Source organism: Acanthopagrus latus, chromosome 22 (assembly GCF_904848185.1).
Source record: "Acanthopagrus latus isolate v.2019 chromosome 22, fAcaLat1.1, whole genome shotgun sequence".
NCBI lineage: Eukaryota > Metazoa > Chordata > Actinopteri > Spariformes > Sparidae > Acanthopagrus > Acanthopagrus latus.
The window spans coordinates 20,679,698-20,698,046 of NC_051060.1; the positions used below are offsets into that span (position 1 = coordinate 20,679,698).

Genomic DNA, 18,349 nt, shown 5'->3' on the forward strand with positions numbered 1-18,349 from the left:
ATCATTCCACCCTCCCCTGCTGTGCTATGGGTGAGAAAGCGTTGTACCCATTAGCCTCTATGAGTTTCACAAACCCGACTTCACATAGTTACAGGCATACAGGGAAACTGCAGACACAGAGGGATGGGGTTCTCTGCACACTTAGTTGGATTGTCCTTACAATTTGAAAATTGAGAAGCTCTTGTTCTAAAAAGGATCTTGTGCAGCCGACAAAGACCGGTTTGAGATTGTCTTGTCACTAGTAACGGAATTGTAGCTTTTTGAATTGACTGAGCTGAATGCGATTTGTATGTTGAATTGGCCGGCAGAGGGAATTGGAAAATCCTGTGAGAAAGAGAAAAATACACACGGGAGAGGAAAAGCGGCTTAAGATACAGAGAGAGGGGAGAAAAAAGGAAGTGAAATTGATGTTTGGCCAAATGAAGAAAGATGGCTGGGGACTAATGGAGTGGGCGAAGTAGGCTGAAGAAGCTGCACAACTGGGCCTCATCAGACACTCTTCGCTTCTCCATCCTGCTCTTATAGCTCTTTTCTCCTTCCCTCGCTCCTTCATCCTGCCCTCTATTAAAGCTTTTAATTGGGTCTGGAAATTTTGAGCGCAACCCAGACCCAGAGATTAACTTTGTCTGAGTCCAACCCCAAATAAATCCTGACTAAACTCCTAGTAATTTGCTCATATAAATGGCTAATAACATTATATTTCGACAATATGTCTGAACTTGCCTGAAACACACTCAGACAATTCAGTTGCATATTCATAACTGACCGAAATCGAGCCCACGGGCACGAGTTGAGTCCATTAGAGAGCAGCAAAGCCTCCATTTTAGCCAGGCAGATTTGTGAATTAAGTCTGTCTCTTTACCTTCCTCCCTCCATTATTCTTCATTCCCAGGCACCCTTTTCAGTCCACCGAATGTGTTTTATATTCCCACAGATACTTTAAAAAATGCACTGGTGGCATTTCAAACTCCGCACAAAGAACAGGTTCGTTTTTAAGTGCGGCCCTGAGCTGTGCTTTTATTGGAGAAAGAAACCCCTGTCCTCTCTGCTGTCTGTTTCTTTCTCCTTCGCCTCTCTCTCCATAATTGTACCCACATGGTGCCAGAGAATAGCACAATTATCGAAGGTATAATGGAGCAATTTCTCATCGCTCGTCAGATTCTCACACCTTTCCCGCAATCAATATGTTATGATGTTTATGATGTTTCCTTGTGGTGTGATGGTCTCTCTGAGCGCTTTTTCTCGGTCTCGAGGAGGTAACCATTTAAATACCGAGGTAGTACCGTATTGCTCATCATCCCATTAAGTTACCCTTCCCATTTATGTCAGTTTTGATATTTTCCTGCAGTTGTTTTGTTCGGCTTCCTCACTAGCTTCTCTGGCCCTCGTGTAGTCAACCGATGTTCCTGCTGCTAGCATGAGAAATGTCCTCCTTTTCCTTTCTGCCGCCATGCATTTTAAGTTGATCAAGCTAGTTTTGAATCGCTCTTCCCCAAAGATGAGAATTCAATCCCTCAAAACTGGAGAAATGCTTTTTTCACCTGACAGGGACAATAGGTTCCTCTAAATTGTATTTGCCCTTTCCCGTCGGCCACAAGTCCCATTCCTGAAGCTCCTGTGTACTTTAGTGTTCAATCTTTCCATCAATATGGCCATCAATCCCCCAGTGCAATTGCTTTTAATGTGTTTGTCCTTTCCATTCCTTTCTCTGCCCCTTGCATTTTCTAAAATAGATTTCCCCCCCCCCCCAACCCAACCACCCACCCGCTGTGACTAAAGCGTGCACTCTGAACACTGCGGACTTCATCTCCTGATATCTGCTCCGAAGCAGAAGAGGTGACAGAGAAAGAAAGGAAAGTGGAGTGTGGGGTTCGTGGCTGATCTAATACAATTAAGTTATCCATGAGCCTCACTGGATATGAAAGCACTTGATAGACGTGAGTGATTGTCATGTTGTGTGGACTGGCGCAGCATGTGGCTGACTCATGTTTTAATCTGCCACTTCCTCCGCCAACCCAACACCCACACAGTGGAGTCGGGCAGATCAAAGGTTTACATCCTCGTCTTAGCCCTCCGGGCGGGGCTCTCGGTTGACGGGCCCGGCTGGAATCTAATAAACACATTCTCAGTGAGATAGCCGCTTCTGTAGAGGGATCTCCCACCAAGCCCGTCCATATTTCTGCGGCTGTATGGTTGAAATTACCGCAAGGCCATTGACTGGAGAGTAATCTGCTCGTTGGTATTGAGCAAGTTGACACATTAATTTCCTTGGAATATACCGGCATCCTTTTTATATAGTGATTTTACACTAATACACTTGAACTCAGCTACTTTTTCTTTTCATTTTGGCTTCATTAAAGCAGCATACATATTCATTTCTTTGACCTTTCTTTGGAGCTGTTTGGCCTTTGTCATCTCCGTCCCAGTACCTAGGTTTCTTGCATTTCTTTTACTTGATTATGTTGATATTTTTGCACACATTTGCATACCAGTGTTGGTTTGGTCTGAGCTGCAGGGGGAAACGAAGATTTTGAAGCTGAAGAACCTGCGTCCTCAGGACTACGCCAACTACAGCTGCATCGCCTCCGTCAGAAATGTGTGTGGGATCCCTGACCGCAGTGTTATCTTCAGACTCACCAATAAGACAGGTACTCTATGATTATTTTCATTTTACAAGCATAGAATACCCAAAATGTTTTAAAGGTAAATTTGATATTATTCCAGGTAGACTGCAATATAAAACAGCCACTTCCACAAAAGGCGTCTTAATAAAAGTAAAACAGACCTGAAGACGGAAAGATGGAAGTGGTGCACAGTCTCTCAGCTGACATAACTGCCAAAGTTGTCCATCTTCTGCCAGTCTTTCTAATCGGACTCTACACGCTCTCCCTCCACAGCCTCGCCGTCCATCAAGCTGCTGGTGGAGGATCCTATCGTGGTGAATCCCGGTCAGACGGTATCCTTGGTGTGCATCACCACGGGCGGAGAGCCACCCCCGACTCTCACTTGGGTGAGCAGTAATGACAGCTTGCCACAGAGGAGCGTGGTGAAGGGGGGCACGCTCACTCTCCCAGCCATCAGCTCAGACGAGGCGGGGGTCTACAGCTGCGTCGCCAGCAACAACGTGGGAAACCCGGCGAAGAAGTCCACTACCATCGTGGTGCGAGGTGAGGAGGCATGACTGCACGAACACACGTATGGAGCCGCACAAAGCGTGAAGAATTACAAAAGTAGAAAAACTGCAGCATTGTGATTGTGATAATTGTGAAATATTGTAGTAAAATATCAAAACTCATTATATAACTCAACACATTATTGTGGAATGAGAGCTAGTTTTGATTTTTATATATATAATGATATATAATATATCACATTTTGCAACAATATTTCAGTGTATTTGGTTAAAGTTTGTTTATATACAGTCATTTTTCAGGTAAAAGTGTGAAAATGCACCGGCTCACAGAGTGGTTAGCACCAGTTTATTAAAAGCAGCAGGGCCAGGGCCTTTGCTGCCTGTTTGGCTAATTATCCAGGTTTTTGAATTTTTTTTTCTTTTTTCTCCAAGCTGCTCTTCACCTGAGTGGCACAGGAGGCGGAAGAGCATCTGATCTTCCTGTTGCTCATTACAGAAAATGTTATCAAAGAACCACTTTTTGCGTACTTGCCATATTGGCAAATCTCTATAAATGTGAATACACAGAAGGTGAAGTGCACTTAGGATTTGGCTTTTTAATATTTACAGTAAACTGCAAAAAAGGATTGGCTTTGAAGGTTCATACTCAAGACAGGCAATTTTACCATCTGTAAAGAAAAGCTGTTTTGATATGAGACCCGAGCAGATGAGGCACGATGCACGAGGATGTTGACTTTTATATTCTTAAATCGACTGCTATTACTAAGCTCGAGGATTAAGGGTGACTTTCATCAGTGACATAACAAGAGGATCCCAGTGCCCTGAATGTGAAACTGCACAAACCTCTTGCAGGTGAATGAAAAGACGCTTTAATTAGTGAAGTCTCGACAAACAAAACAGCATTCATGCAATGATCCAAATTTGAATTTTAAACTTTCTGGAGGAACATCACACGCGCACAGTTGGGACACATTTGAATCAGAGTTTAGCAGATTGGCTCAGAAAGTTTTCTCAAAGAGATTATGCCACAGCTCCATCATCAGGTCGCCTCGGTGCTCAGTCTGTTTGGAAGCATTTATTCATGCAGCCACACACTCCCTGGGATGAAAATGAAATCATCAACAAATCATTTCTGATGGCCCCCCCTGACAGATAAAAACCTCTCTCCGTATTGTGAAAGTGCCCATATAGTTGAGGACTTAAGAATCAAGAGGCTTACATCAAAGAGAAGGTGTCAGGTGTCCCATGGCAGCGAATAAGTCAGAGCGCACTCAGCGCGAGCAATAAATATAACACTCTCATCGATGTGTCATACGTCTGGAGTTGACAGCGGTTCCCATGGGATCTTTGCAAAATATCATTAAAAAACAAAAAGAAAATCACCACCTTCCTTAGATATGAATACAATCACACAGATGCGTCACAATTAAAGAGTACCTATAAAGTGCTATTCATCCATTTAGATTGATTTAGTGTACACGGCTGAGTTTGGCGATGTCACTCGTAGAGACGTCCGCCCTCTCTGGAACTAGATGGCACCTGGCTTGTGGTGGGTTAGGGTGAAGTGCAATAGCAATAACATTTAGAGAAACTCAACAGTGATATCTTTCTCCAGAAATCATGACCTGGTTAATCAAGATAATCCACAGAAACTGTTTTGAACTTCTCTCTTTCTAACGAACTACAACCTCCAAGCAAATCAATATGCAGAAGGAAACTGCAGTAAAACTACAGGTAGGCGGAAAATGTGTATTTTTGATTTGGAGATAAACTGTCCCTTTAAGGCTGCAGAGCATTATTGGCGCTTGTTAAAAGTGAAACAAGACGGATATGTATTATTCTGCTTGACTAAATGCCATGCAGGATCCATAGCGATTGATTGGTTGGGCAGCAGCGAGCTGCATGAAAAACAAACAAGGTTCTTTGCATCTGTCCTTTCTTTCTCCATCATGCCAGATATAAAAGCCTAAGACAACTTCTCTGCTCCTTAACCTCACCCTAATAATATCATTGTTCACTCTTTTTTTTTTTTAAATCACACTTTAGGGCTATATCTGTGGGATGTTATGAGTAATAGCCTAGCAACACTGAAGGCCAGTGAGTCAGAGACAGGCGAAGAAACTCGAGCTGCTTCACGGTGTGCAGCTGGAGCTGAGCGCCAGAGGAAAGGAAGGCAGCAGATACTGTGGAAGTTGCAATAAACCTCCAAATCTTGTGAGCCGTTTTTTAAAATCGCAGTTAAACACAGCACGCATCTGTCTTGTAGAAATGATGATGACAGTGAAACTGTATTTCACACTTTGATATTTTAAATTACGCAATAAATCTGTGGTTAAAATGCGATCCAAACCACGTCGGAGGGGAGTATCTCCAAGGATCACGGATCAACACAGTTCCATTACTCCATTACGTGATAAAAGCCTATCGAGTGACGAGCATTGATCAGTAGCATTGTATTTTTCTCCTGAAGCCTAGAAGTCACTAGTGAGCCACTCAGGAGTCTAATGCAGGTGTTACACAAAGATATCAGACAGGGGAGGTGGCTAAAGAAATTAAACTGACAAGAAATGCTGTCCTGAGTAAATTAACTCACTCATCGTGAAGTGTGAATTAGGGGTGAAAACAATCTAAACCAAAGAAATCTAAGACACGCTAAAACTAAATATGCGACATGATTCATCAATATGTGACAAAAGAAATTACAGTCAGTCTTGTCTGTGCTTCTGGGGGGATCTACAGTTATTATTAAGTAGTCACCTAGAACAAACTGAGTGGGTACAAATGACGTCTAATTAACCCAACAAAGCATCACTGGTGTCAAAATAAATTTGAACCAAGTCTTATAGAAGCTATAAAAGCTCTAAAAGTTAAAAGCATGACAGTCTTTTTTCTTTTTTCTTGTTTTTTTTTTTTAATCTTTGTAAATTAGCTCTGGGACAGACGTCAACACGTTATCACACATCTCAGCGTGACATCAGGGTCGCTCTCCTGAGTCTGATGAGCTGTCACTGAGGCAAATGCAATTTGGGGATCAACATGGGTGGGTGGTATGAATGTACTTTGATAGACGTGCGTTGTTTATAGAACTATATCATGAATTTGATCTGTTTCTTGAAGAACTGGCTGCATATTGAGCAGTGCGGCAGCCATGAAAAAGTGGAAGTAATGGAGAGGCGCAGAGCTGTATGCCCGACATACTCTCGGTCGTGTTAATTATATTCTGTCTGACAACCAGCTTTTTCAGAACCAAACCGTGTCTGTGATGCATCTACGGCGATTTCTCCATTGTTTGCTCTTGCCTCTGATCTCCTCTTACTAATTTTACCCAGCGTCACGATGCATGAACGCGTTCTTAAAGCGTCTTTCCATATGCAGCGGGCCCCGTAGGGTGCTATATTTTCAACCATTTGCTGGAAATTTCCATCAGCACAGATGCCATTAGATGTTTGGATTTAGAAACAAAGTGATGTTTTTCTGCTTTGATTTTAAGTTCTCCCCTCGCTGTTATTTTTGTCCTTTGCCGACATAAAAAGGCGGCATGAAGAATGCAGACTTGTGAGGCGTGACCAAAGTAATATTGGAAAGCTGCGAGACAGACGAACGTTATTCATGATTTCTGCCGCGTTCTCCCAACATGTGTGCTTCAGTTTCTGAAGTGGGTTTAGCAGATAAACGAACATGTTTAAAGGATTATGACCAGTATATGAAATGATTGAGACACTTCGCTTTCCCTTGAAGATTTAACTTCCCCTTTAGTTGACAGATGTGATATCCCAAAATATCTTTTAGGCCAATTTCTTATAACTCTTGTCTGGAATACACAGTCAAACAGATATATCTGCAATAATAATCAAATATATCAGCCCTGCTCATTATAGACAAGGACTTTGCTGTGTCAAGTCTAGTGCAGGTGCACTGTCAGAGTTTACACGGTATTGTACAGACCACTTCCACTCTCTGTTAACTGGTTTTGAGAAGGTCCTGAAAATAGAAAACCCTCCAAGTGAAAGCAGTAAAAGTGGAGTGAACAGGGTGAAGTGGCGATAATGGATTTGAACCTGTCTTCTTGACACTTTGCTGAAATTACACATGCACAGGGCCTGGTGCTGAACTTTTACACTGTTAGGCCACCACTCAAACCGCATCAATACTAAATTCCAATACCTAAGGGATAGATCTCATCAACGACAGAGAGCCAGTGATAATTATAAAAAACACAATTTAAAGGCACCTTTTTGGCTGTGGAGTGCAGGTGTAGAGTGTATCTTACAGGGGACCCGGTGCTGCTAAGAGACCAGCAGGTAAAAAGAGAGAACTCACCCTGAAGATGACACGTTGGATAGTTGTCAGACTTGGGCTGCCTAGCTGCTGACATCACAGAGAAAGTAGAGGTCTCACTTTGCGACTATTTCCCAGTTTCACAACCATCATCCACAAAGTTATTCCCTGTTTTTCTTCTCCTTCTCCTTGAATTATGATTTAGTGTAATTTTCTATTTCTTCAAAATGGATTTTACAGATTTTCAGAAACGTATCGAACCAAATGTCAAAGTTTCAGTAATGAATATTTCTTTTAACAAAACCAGCCCTCACACAGGAAACACTCTGGAATAACAGGATTGATTCTGCACAACAAATTATATAACACAGAGTCGTGGCTCTTGAATGGAATGTACTTTATCTCCTTCCAAACACACCGCGTTATAATCTAACATGTACTAATTAAGATAAAACATTGTGTTCTGTTCTCCTGCACTTCTCACATATCGCTGCCACTCTGGTTGGCCACGTTTTAAATGAAAATGAATGTCACGTCGCGTACAAGACTTGTCTATTTCTTTTTGTTGACAGCACAGTCACTCCACTGGCAACTTTTTACTGGCATGATACTTTGAAGTGAGCAGAAAAAGGAAATTGAAAGAGGATAAGCCAGGCTTGAGGCGAGAGCACAGGCAGACCTTTAGTTGTTCTTTTATTTCTGTGTGCGTTTGTTTTTGTAGTTGTGTGAGTGTGTGTGTGTGTGTGTGTGTGTGTGTGTGTGTGTGTGTGTGTGCAGGGAAAGGAGGCAAGAGGAAGAGACTGTCTGTATATATCTTCATGTATATTTGAGCCTGTTGCTTTGCTATCTTAATTACAATACAGAGTTTGATTTAATGATTTGAAATGGAGAGTGCAGAAATGCTCTTCAGACTGATGATGATGTGTGTTTGTGTGGCCATGAAAAGGTTGAAACTGGAATCGTTGCACTTGTGAAGAAAACTGCCTGAGAATGTGTGCGATTCATGTGAAAATCCTGCACGTGTACATGAAATACCAATTGATTTATTTCAGCCTCCACTGACTTGGTTCTGCATGTTATGCAGGGTCACCCTGTGGCCTCATCGATGCCGTCCTCAGCTTATTCACCCTCCTCTTCAGTCCTTGAGAAGCCCTCTCAAACTGCTGTTGCCAAAGGGGGCTGTGTGTGTGAAAACACACATCTCTCCCCAGCAGATGGTAGTTTCTCTGGCCATACTGTCCTACCAGCCAGACTGCCTTCCAGGGCTTGGCCTTCTCCACAGCCAGCCCAGCAGGCTACTGGCATCACATCACCCTGCTGACAAGATCCTTTTTATGGATTAAGGGTCCGCAACACGTCGTCAAATGCAGGTCAATACCCTGCTTTCCCCTGACCGCTTCAGTCCATTCAGTCCTCCACAAACACACCAGTTTGTGATGTATCTGCTGCGACAATGCAAAGATACTCCGCGCTGGTTGTTTCTTCCTCTCTTCTGTTTGGTATCAAATATGAGTCGGCAGCTCTCAAACGGAGAGTTAGTGAATTGAGACGGAACTGTCTGTGGATGGTGTTGAAATGGGCAGTCGGCCTGGCATTCTGTTTCCCCCGACTCCCTGCACACACACAAGCAGACTCATGTGCATGTGCTTCCTGTCTCTCTGCTAAAGCAATGTGTTTTCCCCCTGTGTGATGTGGAGAAATGAGCATAGCAGTAGCTTTCAAAAGAATCAAAAATCAAACGCCGCTGTGTTGTCGTCGGATTTTCTCGACAATTCCTCCAGGAGCTCCTGACAAATTCAGGTGTGAAGCTTTTACACCCAAGACATCCATCACTTCGACCTGCTAACGTCGACATGACTCACTCCGCGCACCCACACGCGTGTACACACTGAAGCGTAAAGACGCTAGCTACAATCCACACTTTGTAACTCTGATTGGATGCTTGCTGGTATTTATAGAGGAGCAAGAACGCAATCTTTTTTCCGTGTGAGCTCCCCGCTGCTTATATTTAGGCTGTTTGGTGCGGAGAAAACAATCATGACGTGCCTTGTAAAAACCTGGCTGTCAGCATGTGAATCAACATGTGAATGACCCTTATCAAATTTGCTTTGGAATAAATTCTGGTCGAAAGCTGAATATATTTCCATTCATGAATGCCAGATTTAATGGCTGGATGGCCAGAACTGGCACAGGCGGGCCTGTCTCTTGGGCTGCGGCCCTAAAGACTGTGTGTGTGTGTGTGTGTGTGTGTGTGTGTGTGTGTGTGTGTGAGTGATTGTGTGTGTGTGTGTGTGCGTGTGAGACTGAGTGAGTGATTGGGTGTATTTGTATGTGTTAAACTGTGCAGGTACATGTCCACGTACCTGTGTTGTTTGTGCATTCAGCGCCTGTGAATGCTTTTCAACATAAATTAAAGCCGGAGGTCGGCCTCAAGGTCGAGAGCAGCGTTTAGGGCTCATTTCCCTCTAAAGAACGGACATGGAGTGGCCGTGGTACTGTAAATACGCTGATGCATGGGAGGGTGGCCTCGCCGGTGTGAAGATGCACGGAGCGTTGATAGGAAAATGAAAGGTGTTTGGGTGACGGGCACAACCGCGTGTCTACGCCAGGGCGCGTGTGAATGCCTGGTGTTTTGAGCCACGCTAATGCCCTCTGTGCTTTTTTTGTGTTTAACCTTGAGCGGATGAGGCAGAGCAGAGTGGCAGTTAGAGAGACATCCATCTGGCTCCGAGAGATGGGCTCGCCTTCACATGCTGATATTCTCTGCGAGAAAGAATGGAGAGCACAGTGTGACGCCTGCTGAGAGACCGACAGACAGGTCTGACTGAAAAATGAGATGGACTGATGGGAAGACAGGAGGATAATGATTCAGAGTGGGAGCAGAATGAGACGCGTCTTTCTTCTCTATCAGACAAAGGCAGGGAGAATGCACTGGAGAGAGGAGAGAGAGAGGTGGGGGGGCGCACACATTCAAACGTCTTTTTTTCTTGCAGTGTTGCTGCATGTGTGTGTGTGTGCATAAGTCGTGCCATTGTGTCTTTGTCATTATGAGCCTACGTACGTGCGTGTCATAGTCAATATGTGAGGGCTGCGTGTACTTTTGCCCTGCTAAGAAGCTCCCCAGAGGTGGTATTGTAATCCTGCCGTGTGACATGAGCTCTCTGTAGAAGAAGGCCTCAACCGGGGCTTTTCTCTTTGTGTGATTATCTGCGCTCTTCATGTACAGGCCACCCATTATTCCCAGAGGCTATTACAGCTATGGAGAATCATACAGGTTTGCTCTAGGCAATAGCACCGCTTTTGGTGGTTAAAAAAAAAAAAAAGAAGTAAGGAGCATGTGAACACTTTAATATGTATGGTAACGATCCATAAGAAAGCCTTGAATATCATCATTGAACCGTGTGCAGTCTCCCAGGCAGAGAGGGAAACAGGAGGCATGTAATGCAAATGTAAGCACAAGCAGAACCTGTTTTTCCTTCTCCCAATATTACCATGAAGAAAAGGAGGTCCTGTAAGTGAAGGGTTTTTTTTTTTACTCCTTGTGCATGTTGCCACAGTCAAAGTTCAATGACAGGAGGCTCTGATGGGGATAAAAGGAGGCTAGCTTCCAAGATCCATCAATAATTCATGCAGAATTTGTTTGTGCGTATGTTGACTTGTGTTTCATGCCCCAGCGCCTGTGATACTGGCGATGGTTTTCAAAGTAAGGCTGCATTTTGTTTTTAATCCCGAGATGTGTGTTTTGCTTATTGCACCGATGATTCCCCGCTTCCGTTGGCAACTTGTGAAACAAATTGAACATTGTGCTTCAGAACGGTGAATGTGCATTAGCTCAATTCCTGACCATATCCCAGAGCTTTTTAGGAGCACATCAGTCGTGAGGGTGTAAAGACTAATCAGTGTGTGAATACTGATACAGTACAACACTCTGAGGATCCGCTTCGTCGCTGTTGTGCTGCAGATCCGACACTAAATTTCTGCATAAAAAGAAATTGGCCCTGACTTAACCCCTGAATCATTGATGAGTCAAACCTTTTTTTTTTTTAAAGCTTTGTAATTGCACACACAGCAACACGGGGTATCAACTATTTGTACCGCTCGTTATGTCTCAGAATAACATTAGTACAGAGCCAGCTAATGGAAATAGAGAAGTAGTATGTTTTTTTCTGTTTGCTGCATTAATGCTCTCAGTTCCTGGGTGTTACTGATGTCAGATAAACTTTGTTTGAGCTAGATGCTCGCTCCACTTCCTCTGCCTCCTATCCATCATCGTCACCACTGTTCTTTCAGGAGGCAGGCGGGAGAGAAAAGCTTTGTTGTGCTCTAGGATTTCATTACTGAACTATGAGCAGGATTGACACTTTTTTTATTTCTTTGACTTCACGGAAGCTGATGGAGACACTTAAACTTGAGTCTAGGAGGTAAAAACCTGAGAGACGACATGTAATGAACAATTCTGATTCGGATGCAGCCCCTAATTAGCAGCTAATTGCACTTCCAGCCGGTCCCTGAGTCCTGAAAAGATGTTTTTATTCACTGCATCGCTGCCCACGTTTACTCCTGCTGGTGTGGAGTAGAATTTAGTGTTTGAAATAAAAATCAATTACGTGTATTTATTTATTTATTTTGGTCTCACTTAATTATATTTTGAGTATTGCAGTCATTATAAGATGTCCCTTGCTAGTCCTGGAGATGGCTTCGAGCGCTCATGTCAACAAATCCATCTCCAAACTCAATCCGCTGAATAAGACCGCATGATGTGATCTTCGGAAACATGCCTTGATGTTTAATAGAGACCTATATGTGCATCGCAAAGATGTTTCCCCGCAACATCCAGCAATACATACTTGCAAAGAGACTCACCAGTTCCTACTGTACACACATCCACTTGTAAAATCTTATGATATAATGTGTATAATTTAAAATTGCATTGTAACTATCGGAAGCGAGTTATTTGGGCTTTTCTGCCTCATTGGCTGCCTAAACTCAGACGCGCTGAGAGACGTCTTCTTTTGGATTTGTTGATGTTTCTCACAGTCCACAGTCATTTAAAAAAAAAAAAAAAACATAAAGAAAGAGAAAATAGCTCATATTAGGGCCACTGCCATTATTACCAAACAATTACACTTGGGCTCATTTCTTCTTCTCTCAGTATGCGTCACATCCCATCAGCTATTGGTACTTTTTGCAAACAAGTCAAAATAAACCATCAGTGATTCACTTTCAGATAACACGGATACATCTAATGTTAGATGTAATCATTTTGGCCACCATTCTTAAATGCTTACCATAAAATTATACTGTTCGTAGGCCTGCTTAGATACCATATCATTACCCAACTACTTAGCTCTGTAGATCATACCAGGCAAATATCATAATTATTACAGTGTCATTACTGTGATGCCCCTGAAAGGCGAATAAATCCACCACACTGTTCCAGCCAATTTTGCGTAGCATTCATAGACTGTACAGCAACGTATATGTGCAATACCATCAATTACCAAAGGGCACAAATGACTCATCAGTTGACTGCGTACACCTTCAACATGATTCAACAGCAGCAGAAAACACAAATACAAAGCAATGGAAATCCTTTACAAGCCATCAGCAGTTCTGATGTCTCTTGTGCTTTGATGCAAACCTTTAGGTTTCCTTCCCACTGAAGAGATTTCTACTAACAGCGCTTTCTGGCTGGTCTGTATATTAATCAATGTCTTTGGGGTTTCGTTTTTTTACACCTGGATGATCCGGAAGTATGAGTCAATTAAATCCAGGTGAACTCTCTCGTGACGTTAACTTCAGAGCTCAGCACGGCCTCTTTTAATTTTCTCCCATTAAATATATTAGATGAGTCATGCGTCTGGCCTTCCACTGTAAGGACGCAACAATGCAAAGGTACCACGCTCTTTTGCGACCGTGGCCTCCTCTATCAGGAAATGTAAGGCCATCTATTGAAGCCTTATATAACGTCTGTGGAAAATAAATACATCACAGCGCAGTTTGAATTCTATTTAAAATAGAGAGAGTGATTCTGGAGAAAGATAAGTTATAAGTGTCTCATTTCCAGGTGGTCAAACACATGTTTTGGACTGGTATGACATCAGTGCACACAGAGGATTGTTCAGTAAAAACAGATAACATTTGACTGGATTTTCACCCTATTGTCCAAGACATTTAAATATTTTTGCACACCTGGTCCAGTGCCCATTTTTTCAGTGCAGCATTGTTAAGCTATACAAATGCAAAACAGTAAGTGATTGACTAAATCGCTCGCATTTGAGCTCCTGGTTACTGAACCCAAGGAGGTCACATCAGTCTTTCTAGCCTCTGACTTCCAACAGGAAGTTGGGTAACCAGATGTCTGATATCACTCGTGGCACTTTATCTGTTTGTGTCCCTTCTTCTTCACAAATGGGACAATTTAGCATGGAAAAGTTCTCAAACGTTGGCTGACCTGTCAAGGTTGACACTGACTAATCGGGCGAACTTGTTCGGATCTCTCAGGGCATAGCAGTCCGTCAGACGCTGTTTACTTCCAGATATGGGAAATGGGAAAGTTCTGTTTCCAGGCGGAGCCCTCCTTAAAGATTCATGTGACTTTTGCCATGAATTGGTTATCAGAAATGGGAAAGCAAGAGTGACAGTGCGCCATCACCCGATAAAGGCTCCCAACTCTGCACTTCACACCTCACACACTCACCACAGTCCCTTTCAGAATACCTCCAGTTTTAGCTTTGCTCCCATGCATAAGGGAACAGGCACCATTTTAGTCACTGCAGCTGTCCAGCAAAATTTACTACAACCAGGGGAAGTAATGCCCACTTATCTCTCTTGTACACAAATGTAGTCGATTTACAGGAATGCCTACTTGCTATTCAATATTTATGGTCAGATAAAATTGCAGGAGGGGAGGTTTGAATGTGGAGACGGCAGGGAGGGAAACCAAAACTGAAATATGCATGAGTGCACATATGCAGCACTGGCTAGTTTGACTTGCACTGCAGCTCCGTGTGGAAATGAGGGAAGGCTGAGTCACCAGGCATCTGGGGGGGCGGGGGGACGATGAAATGACCATCAAGATCTAATCACATTTCTGCTTAACTACTAGTTAAGATATGTGGCTGTGGAAGCTAAATCTAAATCTGTGTGTGAGTGACGCCGTGGCATCGGTGGAGCAGTTTTTTGTACATCACAACATTAAACGCAGAAGAAGAAAGAGGTGGTCGCAGACATTCGGACACTGTGGTGTTTTTTAATGAAAATAAAATTGATGTTGGCTCTGATGCTGGGTGGTGACATGTTCTGATTGGTATGATAATAAAGCAAGTCTCTCTTGGTGTGCTGGTATTATCATAGATATTAAAAAGTGGTGCATGAGCGGCGAGGGTCAGTGTGGAATGTAATCTCTTCTTCCCTCATGTCAGTAATCAGTCCAGCCCTTGCTGATCATTCATATGCAGGTAGATGAAGAATACTTTTACTCCTTTTAATTATGTGGTCCCACGTTTACGCTTTTGTTCTGGCACCATTACCACAAAATCCAGCTGTGAAAAATGCTTTATATCACTTAGGCTTTGCTTGGATCACCAACTCAAAATCTGTGTCACATGCGTCTCAGTCTGGATGTTCTGACTGCTCAAATCCACAATGTGACACACAACAACTACAACGTCAGATCCAGAGTGACAGGGGTGGCTCAGAGCTTCGTCAGCAACGTACGTAGTTACTGGTGCCTACGTCAGTACAGATGCAGATCCAATCTGATCAAATTAACATAATAGTGCAGATAGCATGGCTCAAAGATCTGATTCTGATGTGCCTGCAGTAAGAAGTAGACCTTCGTACTTGATGCCGTGCGAGCTGAACATTTTTATTAGCAAGGTCATGATATGAAGGTCTGTGACGTATTCATTAATCTTCTTTCAGCTTCAATAGTTGAACAGTTAAATAATTCAAGTTATACATAAAATTGGTTCAATGGAAAGCTCAAAGTGGACTTTTTTTCGTGTTTAATTTGTCCCAGCTGATGTAACTATGGCGTGTGTCAATATCGATCTGGCCGGTCAGTCGACAGTTTTATATATAAGTGATAGGAAGTGGTTACCAGACAGTTAGAAATGGATGAAGAAGAAGGTAAATGATGTAACACATCAGAGCCCCGTTTGTTCTCTCATGTGCTGCGTTGGCATGCTGAGCCATCCCATCCCGAGTGCACACGGCCCACATTGTACTGTGATACGATCGGAGAGGCCATGGGGCAGCTGGACTCGTCACATCCTGTGGTCAGTGAAGTGTATCTACACAGCGCCAGAATTTCTTTTGGCCGAGAAGGCCTAATTCTGTTCAGCCGCCCCATCTTTCTGTTTCCTGCTGATAACATTGGTGTGTTGTAACATAAACTGCAGGTTAATATTCGCCTCTAAAGCATATTTTAAATTCATGCCTATCTGGAGCAGCAGCCTCCCAAATTAGCAAATGTAAGCTATATTTACCTCTGGCTTGTAGTTTGGAAGGCAGTTAAGATTTTATCAGTAATGGTGATGAAAATGTGATAATAAATGACTTGTTTGAAGGTAAATGAGTAAAGGAAGGGGGGCCGTGTCATTCTGAATGTTTGAGTTGATTGTAAATTAAATTTGGGCAAATCAAAGTTATCCCAAAGAACTATAACCGACGGCAATAAAGCTAAATAGAATTGCGAACATTATCTGCTGCTTTAGTAGCGCAGCAGTTCAGCTATGCTACTTATTTCTCTCTTCATCTTACATGAGACCCTTCAGCTGAATACCTGGAGGTTGATTGAAGTGGCCGACCAGCTTCAGCTCAAAACTAAGAATCAGAACGCTGGATCAATACCGAGGTCCTGGGTTTGAGTTCTGGCTGGAGCAGGGTGTTCTCAGTGTGTTTGCGTGGGTTTCCCCCCGTCATGATTACACTGGTATTTTTGCTGAATGTGCTGCAAGTTGAAATCACATGTCAATTAATAGCTATAATACCTGCACAGCCTCAGCTAATAAGCCATCTAAGTGGCTTTTTAACCATAATGAATGATAAAAGTAGCTAAATTGTGTTATGAATTTAAAAAAAATACAAAACAGTTGTGTACTTCCATCAACGTTTATTGAATAAACACACAAAACATTTTGAACCAAAAGATTTCTGAATGTAGAATCATAAAAACACATCTTTAATACTCTATAACTTATCTGAGCAAAGTAAACGGTGTTGTGATTTATTTTCCCAGTGCCTACATTGTTATTTTGATTTTTTTTTTTTTTGGTTATTGTGTTTTATGTTTTTTCTTGGATCGTCTTAAATTGCTACAAAACACAAACTTATCAAAACCATCAAATACGGTCTATTTTCACAGGGTTAAAAACAGAACTTGTATGTAATTGATGGGTTAAATGGGGAGATTACATTTCACTATACACTACAATTTTAACTTGAACCGTTGTCAGCAGTCTATCACAAGTTATTCCGTAATGAGGCATCCACATACATTATTTACAGACGTATACAGCACCTGTTGTCATGCAAGAACAATGAGAGCCAACAGTGCTCTGGAAAATTATTCAGCCTTACATAACACGATGCTTTTCTTTCCCAGAATGCGTACAATTCTATGTGTAGCTGCATACGATCCCCGTGGTGTTTTACGGCATTTACTACAAATAGAAATAACTATAAACAACCAAGGAGAATGACTTGCGTTTGTCTGACTGACAGACAACTTCGTAAACAAGATTAAACCTGGCCCGAGCAGTAAAGTGGAGCCGGATCGGGGCTGTTAAGTGGCTGGTTGTGTTAGAGTTTCTTGAGTTGGGGAGAGGAATGTACTTGAGGCAGAGGAATGTGAAGAGGAAGAGGCAGTTAATCCAAATGTTTATCCGCTGTCACCTGTGACAGCACAATGACTCACACAGATGTGTGGAAATACGTGCGCGTGTATGAGATAATGCTTTCTTAAGAAGCAGCTACCAACTCCGCCGAGGATGTCGCTGAGACACAAAAGCCTTTTCAAACTGTCAAGATAGAACTACAACTCTGTCTCGGGCTGTTTTCGCCGCCTGACATGTATGATTGAAGGACAGCTGCGCTCCCAGATATAGTCACTTTATGGATTCCTCCGTGGACTTGGAATTGTCTCATTAACCCTGTACTCTGCACGTTGGCTTTAAGGAAATTGAATCACGGCGTGTATGTAGTAGATGTACACACTGATGCAGCGCTGAGGCAAATGAGAAATGAACGTGGGTTGCGGGTAATGCTTTGTATTATCTTCATTTCCATAAAGGTCGCAGATAGTTTATAGGCGGCACACAATATTATACTAATTGCTGCACTTTTCCATGCCACTATTAAATTGTATACAACATGACTGATAGTCAGCGCCGTGCAGAATAAGAATACACAGGATATAAGAAGGAATGCAAAATGCTCAGCAGTGTTTGTTAGAATCGTGAGAGTGTTGACATGATTGTAATATTGGTATCTGACATGCGTCAGAAATAGGATTCTCTGCCTGCCGACACTGATTTCAAAGGTGTGGAGAGAGATCATGTCAAGGAGGCGTGTGTCACTCGTCTGCCCCCCCTCACTGTGCAGCTCGGCAGGCATCACAGTGTTTTGCACATTCAATTTCCTGTGTTTAAATCTGACACGCAGGTTTTGTTTTCGTTTTCCCCTTTACCAAACTGAATATGATAATGTCACTTGGGAATTGCGAGATGAAAAGATTTCCATGGTGCCGTCAGCTTTTTTTTTTTTTTTTTTTTTGCTGAGGAGATGAATTGAACAGGAGACGCAGGGTTTGGAACCAATACAGCATGCATTATAATGAAATCATTTTTATTTTTTTTTTTCCATTCAGAGAAGCTAGGCTTTGAAAATGGAGTTCGCAAACCAAATTGGATTAGAAATGGTGGATATTTTGTT

General features: G+C 42.6%; 1 protein-coding gene across 13 annotated transcripts in view; it reads left to right on the forward strand.

Moving 5' to 3' along the window:
- LOC119012389 (MAM domain-containing glycosylphosphatidylinositol anchor protein 2-like) overlaps positions 1-18,349 on the forward strand; it is a 254,941-nt gene that overhangs the window by 163,136 nt on the left and 73,456 nt on the right. For 10 of the 13 annotated variants that reach the window (XM_037086148.1, XM_037086150.1, XM_037086151.1 and 7 more), the window contains 2 exons: positions 2,513-2,648; positions 2,898-3,167. In XM_037086148.1, coding sequence (XP_036942043.1) covers positions 2,513-2,648; positions 2,898-3,167 — 406 coding nt within the window. The remainder of the gene's footprint in view (positions 1-2,512; positions 2,649-2,897; positions 3,168-18,349) is intronic. The other 3 variants (XM_037086149.1, XM_037086152.1, XM_037086156.1) reach the window with 1 other exon arrangement.